General features: G+C 35.7%; 1 protein-coding gene across 3 annotated transcripts; it reads left to right on the forward strand.

Moving 5' to 3' along the window:
• The first annotated feature begins 164 nt into the window (after positions 1-164).
• Positions 165-8840, forward strand: LOC114302968 (kinesin-like protein KIN-14R). Of its 3 annotated transcripts, none has more exons than XM_028248092.2 (19): positions 165-600; positions 1782-2080; positions 2172-2343; positions 2459-2529; positions 2615-2798; positions 4027-4136; positions 4249-4348; positions 4421-4507; positions 4604-4780; positions 4874-5147; positions 5329-5490; positions 5601-5816; positions 5908-5945; positions 6296-6459; positions 6560-6799; positions 6892-6954; positions 7159-7233; positions 7333-7401; positions 8154-8840. In XM_028248092.2, the coding sequence occupies exons 1-19, from the start codon at positions 387-389 to the stop codon at positions 8628-8630; spliced, it is 3192 nt and encodes a 1063-aa protein (XP_028103893.1). In that variant the 5' UTR covers positions 165-386; the 3' UTR covers positions 8631-8840. The 3 variants fall into 3 exon arrangements, with proteins under 3 accessions (XP_028103893.1, XP_028103892.1, XP_028103894.1); XM_028248091.2 differs by having other exon boundaries at positions 219-600; positions 1764-2080; XM_028248093.2 differs by having other exon boundaries at positions 275-600; positions 1729-2080.
• Positions 8841-10742: the final 1902 nt, after the last annotated feature.

The raw sequence follows: 10742 nt of genomic DNA on the forward strand, positions 1-10742 counted from the left end.
CAGATGAGAAAGTACTGTAATTTTCTAAAATAAGAAATAAATTTTTTAATAATAATTTTAGATAAAATTTAGGTGCTACGGTGGGGATGCTTTAACATTACACCTTTAAGCTTCCTACCGTAATTACACGTGTATTTTAATGATTGGCGGAACATAATTCAGACAGGCCTTTGATTTTAGATTTTAGGTTAAAGGAGTAACGGTTAGTTCTGACAACGGTCACGAAAAATTGAAATTTGAACATTTACAACGCACAACCGAAGAGAAGCAAAACACACACTCACTCTCTTCTGTTCTATCCACACGCTGTTCCGCCGCAAGATTGCTATTTCTTCTTGTAATTTCAAGATTTTCTCAGTTCCCAAACACCCAAAACTCTCGACCCCATGGAAGATATCCAAATCAACATTCTTGGCCAAGATCCAGAAACTTTTACCTCAGAACCCTATGTTTCTAGGGTTTCTGATTGGGATAAACCCTTGAATCATGGAAATAAAGACCTGCCCAGGGACGAGGACGATGAATCTTCAGTAGATTGTATGGTTTGTGATTCGAGTTCCAGGCTGATTTTAAATGGGTTTACGAGGCCGAATTGTAAAGGTCGGTATATGTTGTGTTAGATTTATGCTTTTCCCCAATTCAGATTAGGTTTCTAATGCGTTTTGGGCTTTGCGTTCTTTCATGCCTGATTTGTGTTTACAAATGCCTGAAACCCTAGAATTTTGTTATTTAACAGTAGCAAGATTTGATTTCCTAGTCATTCTCTGGTATTTAGTTTAATTTTGTTAAAATGTTGATGTATTTGGAAATGATTGTTCTTGTATTCTCACAAAAGAACTAGATTTACCATGTGTTGAATGGTTCAACTAATTTGGCTTTAAATTTGTTATAAATTAACTATTTTTTCTTTCTAATTGTCTATTGGTTGCTGAGAAAAGTTAGGGAACTTAGAAGGCCAAAGCCTATACAAATGTTCATAGAACTAGCTGGCATTGTTGATGGAATTATGAAAATGGAAAACCAGATTCTGAAGTTCACTATAGTTGTACACCTTCAATTCTCTCAGCAACCAAACAGAGGCTGAGACCTTGATATCTGAAAGAATGAGGTGAAGTCAAGGACGAAGTCAGAAATTTGTTTTGGAGGAGGCCAAAATAAGTGGAGCAAAAAAAAAAAATCTTTTAACAAAACAGAAATTTTAACATAAGCTTTAAGAAAAAAAAAAACTAATAATAAAAAAGATCAGTAAATTTATATCAATCATTTTTTACTACATACTCCAATTATTTCATACAACTTTTGAGCTATATAGTTATAATCTTCACGATTTGAAGGCATTTCATTAATTGATGTAAATAAAAAAATCTCTCTTTATGAATAATCCAAAAATAATGAAATCAATAGGAGCATATTATTATATTAAATAATTTGGGATCATCTTATCTACATTATAAGAATACTTTTGCAACATAGGGAACTAATAGAAGATTTTTTCAAAACTTCGAGGGTTAATTCTACATACAATACAAATTTGTTAATTTGGAAAAGTTTAGGCGGGGGCCATGGCCACCCCCTAGCTTCATCCCTGTGAGAGAAATTGCTTGAATTGGCTTCACTTCTTGTGCATTTTCAAACTTTTTTCCCCTTCTCATCATTCCAAAAACCAAATGAAGGCCCAGAGTATTAGGCTTTTAGTTTTGAAATAAAATTTTTCCTTCTACTTGTTAGGTTCTAAATGGGGATTGAAGTGTTTACTTTGTTAGATTGGTTTATTGAATCAGAGGAAGTCCTGATGTTTGTGAATGCTGGAGGGGATGCTGCAATAGAAGCAGATTCCACTATAAGGTTTATGGCTGATACCTGTTTTCAAGGAGGAGATATATTCCAAACTGACGAGCACATAACTGGGGGCGGAGATTATGCATTTATATACCGGTCCGCACGACTAGGAAATTTCTGTTATCGGTTTGACAATTTTCCTCCTGGAGAATATTATGTTGATCTTCATTTCGTAGAGATTATAAACACTTATGGGCCTAAAGGAATGAGGGTATTCAATGTATTCATGCAGGATGAGAAGGCAAGTCAATTACACAAGTAACATTATTTTGATTACTTCATGTTCTTGAGAACTCTATACTTAGAATTTTCTTTATATGTACATATTGTAGATCCTGTCGGACTTTGATATCTTCTCCATTGTTGGAGCCAACAAGCCATTGCAGTTGGTTGATTCAAGGGTTTCTGTTAAGGATGATGGCCTGATTGTAATAAGGTTTGAAGGGGTCAATGGAAGTCCTTTGGTTAGTGGGATCTGCATAAGGAGAGCATCAAAGTCGTCAGGTTGTTTTATGTTCTTAAATGTTTATTTTTATGATTTCCGTAAAAATTTATAGTCAACAGTGCATATCTTTCTCTTGCAACTTCTAATAGTGCCTATTTGTTGACTTGGTTACAGCTTTACAGGTGAAACATGAATATCTTGTATGCAGCAACTGTGCTGCTGAGATAGATGTTCCTTCAGCTCAGGTATGTTAAAGGTCAAGATGAAGAATTATGACTTTAAAGCTCTGTGATATGCTAAATTCATATTTGAATTGTTTGAGATTTGTAGAAGAAAGTCATGCAAATGAAATCAACTGCCAAGTATGAGAAGAAGATACAAGAGCTGAGTACCCAGTGCCAACGCAAGACAGATGAATGTTATCAGGCCTGGATGTCCTTAACTGCTGCAAATGAGCAGCTAGAGAAGGTTAGGATGGAACTTGACAATAAGTTGTTCCAGACATACTCTCTTGGTAAGATGGGATTAAATTGGGTTTAGTGTGAGCTTTTCTTTTATTTCAAGCAAATATGTTTGGTATCTGAAAAATAGTTTCAAAGAAGGATTTTCTCAGTCAATGTTTGGGCTTGCATATAGGAATCCGGATCCTCGGCCGCCCTACCCGGCAGCCCCCCAAAACGACGTCGTTTTGGGGGTTTTTTGTTTTTGTTTTTGTTTTTTTTTTCTTTTCTTCTTCTTCGTTCTGGCCTTCTCTCTCTTCGAAACCAGAGGGGAGGGGAGAGGGAGAAGAGGGAGGAAGGAGGAGGGAGGAGGCTGCGAGTCACCATCGCAGCTCGCCGCCGGCCGTCGCAGCCGTCCGATCGTCGCCCGATCCGGATCGTCGCAGCAGCTGCACCGCCGTCACCGCAGCTGCACCGCCGTCGCCGTCGCCTCCGCCTCCTCCTCCTCCTCCTCCCCCACCGGTTATGGCCCCCTCCAGTCCGGCCCTTCCCTCCCTCCTCCTCCTCCTCCCTCCTCCTTCCTCCTTCCTCCCTCTACCTCTCCTTCCTCCCTCTCTTCCTCTGCGTTTTTTTTTTTTTTGAAAATTTGCCCCCAAAACGACGTTGTTTTGGGGGCTGCCGGGTAGGGCGGCCGAGAATCCGGACTCTGCATATAGATCTTCCAAAAAGTTGGCCTATAGTTTGATCTTCCAAAAAGCTTTGGGCAGTTAACCATTGTAATGGTGTTGTGCTATAAGAAAAGCTCATGGGCTGTGTTGTTGTAAGACAGTTGGCTTGTTTGGTTTGTATCTCAAGATACAATTTTTGAGAAAAATTTTCAAAATTTCATTTGGTTCAAATTTTTTGAAAATTTTTTCAAAAATCACTCTCTCTCCTACACTTCAATCAATCACTTTTTTTTTTCTCTCTCATCTACACTTCTCAATCACTTTTTCTCTCACATACATCTACTCAACTACAACAAAATATCAAATCATCCCAAACTCCAAAACTATTTTCAAAATTTACAACCAAACAAACCAAAAAAATTTCTAAACTCTCTCCCCAAATTTTTTTTTGAAAATTTATCTCAAAACACAAACCAAACACATCTTCTGAGCAGGTCTACCCAGGATTATTCTAAGACATAGTGGGGACCATGCTTAAGAGTTAAGATTCATGCAACCATTTTTTTAGGCTGGTTTTTTTGTCCCATGTCAGTGGAACCCTTCTGATTCCTTCTTTCTTCCCTTTTTCTTTTAGATGAAACTGTGGAGAAACAAGCTGAAAAGCTGAGGAATATTTCTAGCAGGTATGAGCATGATAAGAAGTTTTGGGTTGCCGCAGTTAATAATTTAGAGGAGAAGATAAAGGTAATTAATGTAATCTCCTTATGAAACATGGACATAATTTTTATACCTTCATATTCTCAATTTATTTTTATGTGTATGAAGTTCTGATATGTGTCATTTATCTGTCGCACAGGTGATGAAAGAGGAGCATTCTCAACTCTCTCACGAAGCACATGAATGCTCTGATTCAATTCCTGAAATGAATAAAATGGTTTTCGCAGTTCAGTCCTTGGGTAAGTTTTACATAACTCTATGGCTTGGCATTTGAAGCATGCATTATAAATCTGCATCGAATCACTTTGCAGTTGCACAGTGTGAGGATCTAAAAGTCAAGTACAGTGAAGAGCAAAGAAAGAGAAGGAAACTATATAACGAAGTTCAGGAGGCAAAAGGCATGTTCAGTGTTTATCATCCTACATAGTTCAATAATATGTTATGTTACATTCACAACTTAAAGGTTCTAATTATTGTTGTTGAATGAATATCAGGAAACATCAGGGTATTTTGCCGATGCCGTCCTTTAAGCAAGGCAGAGGTCACAGCTGGGCATGAAACAGTTGTGGACTTCGATGCAGCCAAGGATGGGGAACTTGGGATCCTGAGTGGTGGTTCTACCAAAAAGACCTTTAAATTCGACCGCGTTTACACACCAAAAGATGATCAAGGTAGTTTTATGCACTACTACTATGCCATGAAATACACTATAAACACCTTTCAAATTTTTACTTACACAAGGAGTTTTCTGTTTCTGTTGACAGTTGATGTGTTTGCGGACGCTTCTCCAATGGTGATGTCAGTGTTGGATGGCTATAATGTCTGTATCTTTGCTTATGGGCAAACAGGAACAGGAAAAACGTTCACAATGGAGGGTACTGAGCAAAACCGAGGTGTCAATTATAGGACTCTAGAGGAATTGTTCAAAATTGCTGACGAAAGGAGAGAAACTTTTACCTACAATATATCTGTTAGCGTGCTTGAAGTCTACAATGAGCAAATTAGGGACCTGCTGGCTGCATCACCAACATCAAAGAAGTAAAACTACTCTTATCATTTCTTTGCAGGCATGCATGTAGAATAACTCAACCAAGCTAGTAAACCGTTGTAGGCATTGTGACTTCATTCAAATGTTTAACTCTGTGGGAAGGCAACCTAGCTCGGTTGAGTTAAATTATGACACAACCTATTGAATTATACTATTCTTGGGACATGTTAGGTTGGAGATAAAACAAGCTTCTGAAGGGTTTCATCATGTTCCTGGAATAGTGGAAGCCAAAGTAGAGAACACAAGCCAAATCTGGAGTGTACTGCAGGCTGGAAGCAGTGCCAGGGCTGTTGGATCCAATAACGTGAATGAGCATAGCAGCCGTTCTCATTGGTACATAGCTTTTATTTGTTCTATGTTACTTGACTCAACTTATTGGTATGTTTTGTTCCATTTTCCTTGTTTCAATTTATATTAATGATGTTTTTTTCCCTTTTCTTCAGCATGCTTTGTATAATGGTAAGAGCAAAAAACTTGATGAATGGTGAATGCACCAATAGCAAGCTTTGGCTTGTGGATTTGGCAGGCAGTGAGAGGCTTGCAAAAACTGATGCGCAAGGGGATCGCCTCAAGGAAGCTCAAAATATCAATAGATCACTTTCAGCTCTTGGAGATGTGATATCAGCTTTAGCAACTAAAAGTAGTCATATTCCATACAGGTCCAGTTTAATAAAAATCACTTGCCCTCTTTCGTTGAATAGCAACTGCACCGGCATCTGATTATTATTATTTTTTTTTTATTTATTCCAGGAACTCTAAGCTGACACATCTACTTCAGCATTCATTAGGTACGTCAATTCTTTAGTTTCTGTTTTGTCACCTTTGATTGGAAGTCTGATTTACGAGTCATTTGGGCATATCATCAGATTACAAAGGCCAAGTTTCCCTTGAGCACTTGAGACATTGTCCTTGAAAAGGTCAACTGTCTGTTTTTGCTTGATAATACACCAATTAACCAATTCTTTAGTTTTACATTTTTTGTCTCATCGTCTTCGATTTGAATCCAAATTGAACCAGTCACTATATGGGCATCAGATTATAGAAAGGCCAAGTTTCCCTTGAGCACACTTGAAACATTATCCTTGAAAGGGTCAACTGGTCTGCTTTTACTGCATACTAAACATGTTATTTGTTGCAGGGGGTGACTCTAAAACCTTAATGTTTGTGCAAATCAGCCCTTCAGAGCAAGACTTGAATGAGACTCTGAGTTCATTGAACTTTGCGACCCGGGTTCGAGGGGTTGAGTTGGGTCCTGCAAAAAGGCAAATTGACACAAGTGAGCTTCAGAAAATGAAAATGATGGTATGTTTGGTTCATATATATATATTTTTTATGTGAAAATGTACCTTTTTCTTAATGGCTATAGTTCATTTGACTGTTGTTTTCATGGATTTCCTTGAAGCTTGATAAAGCAAGGCAGGAATCCAGATTCAAAGATGAATCCCTGAGGAAGCTAGAGGATAGTTTACAAAACTTGGAAAGTAAGGCCAGAGGCAAGGATCAGTGTTACAAAAACCAACAAGAGAAGATTAAAGACCTTGAAGGCCAGATAGCATTACTGAACCAGTCAGAAAAGCAAGTCTTGCATTTGTCAGAGAGATTGAAGGGGAAGGATGAAATTTGCACTTGTCTTCAACAAAAGGTGGCTTTTGCCTCAAGCAAATTGATTGATGCTCTTTTGTTCCTATAACTTGTCAAAAAGTGTGTTAATCAGATCTCTTGCATCTGCTGAAGGTAAAAGAGCTGGAGAACAAGCTTAAAGAGCTAGAGCAATCAGAATCTACGACTTACCAACAGGTTTTTGTGTTGAACCTTTGTTATTTTGTTATTTTCTTTCATACAATTCATGGCCAATTAGATGTGTTGATTAAGGTAGATAGTTATGTAGTGCGGCTGAAAAAAGCCCTTTCTGGGGGATCTACCAAAGATCAGTTCAATTTAAAAAAATAAAAATAAAATACGACAAGCAGAAACTAACTGCTTTTTAAACTTGTCAAGCAGGTCAAGGATCTTGAAAACAGATTGAAAGAACAAGTGAGACAGTCTGAGTCTTACTCTGTTACCCTTCAACATAAGGTTGTCTAGACTTATGAGTAGAGGTTTTTCTTGTAACTTTTGTAAGTTATATGTAAATGATAAGTTAAAAGTAACAGTTAATACACAATATTGTTTCAGGTCAAGGAACTGGAGATGAAACTGAAAGAGAAGCACGAACAGAACTCAGAGACCTTACTTCGTCAAAAGGTCTTGCCTTTCTTTTTCCTCTCTTTATTTTGTTATTGGATTAGTAAGTGAATCAGTTGGTTGATATTGCACCCATAGTTTTTGCGTGGGCAGTTGCCTTTAATTACCAGTTACCACCAACCTTTTTGTTGTGTGGTACTGGTACCTGGTTCGACACAAATGCATGTGTCCTAGTTGTAAAAATAATAATAATATAACATTGATAAATAGGAAAATGAAAGATACCAAACCAAACTAAAAAGTCTTGTCTCTCAATCAAATGGGTCAGCTACGTGAGAATCATTTTTAGTCATTCTGCTCTGTTAAGGGTTAAATACTCATTTAAATCAAATAAATTCATATTATTTTTTACTTCCACATCCCATGTCAATTTAGGCTTTCCCCACATCCTCACACATCCTCACACATCCATTTATAAACATCTTTTTTTACTAGCCCAACATGCTAAAAAAGCCTTGACTTCTCTGCTTCCCTTATCCACAATACACAATCTATCCCACAATTTTTCAATAATTTTGTTTCTAATTTGAACGGCCCTTTCTTTTATGTTTTTATTTGAATAATCAGTGAATGGTAGTTTCTTCCTCAGTTTATAATCAGATTTGTGAACTTTGTCAAAATTATTGGCTTCCTTATTTTCTGAATTAATCTTTGGAATTCTGGTGCCATTATATGATTTTCGAATTGGTTGATTTTCGAGCTGCTATGCAAGAAGCTAGAAGTGTTAAATTGTGTTCCATATGTAATGGCAGATTAAGGAGCTTGAAGATAAGTTGAGAGAGCAAGAACAAAAGTTTGGTTTCAAGCTAAGTTTGGATTCCACTGATGCATTAGGAGCCACTCCACTTGAAGGAAAATGCTATGTAAGATATGAGACGATGAATGATATTGAGCACCACCATATTCTTAGGAGCTCAAACTCGATAAACTGCCGAGAGAAAGAGAGTCAGGGGTCCACATTGCTGAAAGGGAACAAATCTCTTCATGACAGAAGAAGGAAATCATCCAGGAATGGTGAAACAGAAAACAAAATCAGTTTATCAACTTCCTTAAATGATAATAAGGGCAGGAAATCAGACCCCCCTAAACCATTTGCTAGGATTACAAGAACAGTCAAGCCTGTTTCAACTTCTCAAAGTCAAAGGCCATTCACTCATAGCCGAACCAGCAGGGATGAGGTTCAAGGAATCAAGGAGAGGGACACTAAGAAAAGGATTTGGTCAAGGTGAAATTAAAAAGCAAGAAAAGCCAATTTGCATTTCGTTGTCTTCGGGGCCAAAAATTATGTAATAATTGTGTTTTCCTTTTCCCTTTTTTAATTTTTAGATTTTAATTGTTACAACTTTCTCAGCCTCTACTACTTTTTTTTAGAGGTGAAGAGTGATTTTATAAACTGAGAAAAATGTTAAAATGGAGTTGGCTTGGTGTTATAGTACAAATGCATATTCCACATTCTTGTCTGCAACAAAATTCTGATCCAAATTATTTTGGGTGATGTACATAGAAACATAGAAGATGTCCTTGGACCCAAAGGTTTGGAACTCTGTTTTGTACATCATTCAAAATACTGAGGAGAGAAACTTATTCTGTGGCTGTAGTGTAGCACTTCTTTTTGTATTAAAAAATCACACTACTTTTATTATTATTATTATTTATTTTCACATTTCTCTCTTCATTGTGGTCCTACCAAGAATGATTGCTATTTTTATTTTTAAAAAATAAAAAATAAATAAAAAATCCTTTTTGGCCGAAGGCAACAATTCCTCAATTGTTGTTCATGAAGGTTTTCAATTGCTGCTACCAAACCACCTTATCATTATTTGAAAAACAGGAGATAAAAAAAAAAGCACATGAATGTAATAAAAAAAAAAAAATCATTATATCATGGTAAATTATAATGTAGAATACCAGAATGGCCATTTTCTTTTATCCTATTTTACATACCCTTTTATATGGGGCACATATATTTGTTGAATATTAATGGTATTCATATAGGACTCTTTATGTACATGTGTCACATAAGGTGGTATACCAAATATAGTAAAAAGAGACAGTCATCCCAATATTATTGAAGTACAATTTGCCCATTTAAAATTTTTTTTTTCTCACTTTTATCATTGACTTCTAATTTGTATCAATAGTCTATGTCTTTCTAGAATTGGACAAATAGTAGCAATCTATCCAATTTGAACCTCACACTTCAAACCCTCCTCTGATTTACTAAAATGGCAATAAGATTTCAGAGAGATGATTGATAAAAGTGTTTTATGGTGTCGACTTTAAAAAGTTGTGGTGGTAGATGTTAAAAGTGAAATTCTCCTTGTAATTTTTCTATAGGAGAGTAAAATTTTACTTTAGTTAATGCATATTGTCGCAAATTTCCATTATCTTCTCTGCTTTTAATAATTTTAGTTAGAGTGAAATTTGACTAGTTTCACTATGTTCAACATAGTGAAATTTTGTTGTTTTCAATATGATGGAATTTTCACTTATCACTAAAAAGTGCAAAATTAAAGGGCATACAAAAATTATTTTCCTATTTTCATATTTAGGACTAAAATTTTCAAACGAGGGTTCCACAATGACAAATTTGAAAATTAATGTCTTAAAATAGAGATTTCATTGTTTTGAAAGAAGAGAAATTTCTCTATGTTATTTAAAACTTCTCTTTTTATTGGTTAGGGTTTCTTGATAACAGAACAAAACATAAACTAAGTCGTCTTCGAAGAGAGCTATGTTAAAAAGCTTGATTGGTGAGACATTTGAATGAAGGAATAATGGAGTTGGAGCCACAAATTATCAACTACATGATTATTGATGATAATAACACTGACGTCACCATACTTTTACCCAACATCACTAACACACTTTTACCCAACATCACTAACACGATCTTGGATGGAAATACCTTTGAAGTGGAGGAAGGTGGAGTTGGAGTAGCAAAACATCAATACATGATCGAGGATAACTATTTTATCATTAAATTCAATGTAGATATATATAAATAGTGGTGCTATATGTATCAATTAGTGTACATATTAGTGTACTAACTAGTGTTATGATATCATTAATGACCCTATTTATTATACAAATTACAAATACTTAAAATCTCTAAAATTATGCCACATTATCTGTTGGTATACTAGTGTGTATACTAATTAATACATATATCATTATTCAAATATAGAATATTTAAAATATTTATTTTTATTTAGTTTAATGACTAAAATATCTATTTTTCTATCAACTTTACTTAACAAAATAGACAAATAATTCAATTTAAAAATAATAAAATAAAAAATTAAGAATTTATTTTGTTATAAAGGTGGAACTCGAGTTTT

This window comes from Camellia sinensis, chromosome 4, assembly GCF_055761805.1.
Source record: "Camellia sinensis isolate YWXY chromosome 4, ASM5576180v1, whole genome shotgun sequence".
Lineage (NCBI taxonomy): Eukaryota > Viridiplantae > Streptophyta > Magnoliopsida > Ericales > Theaceae > Camellia > Camellia sinensis.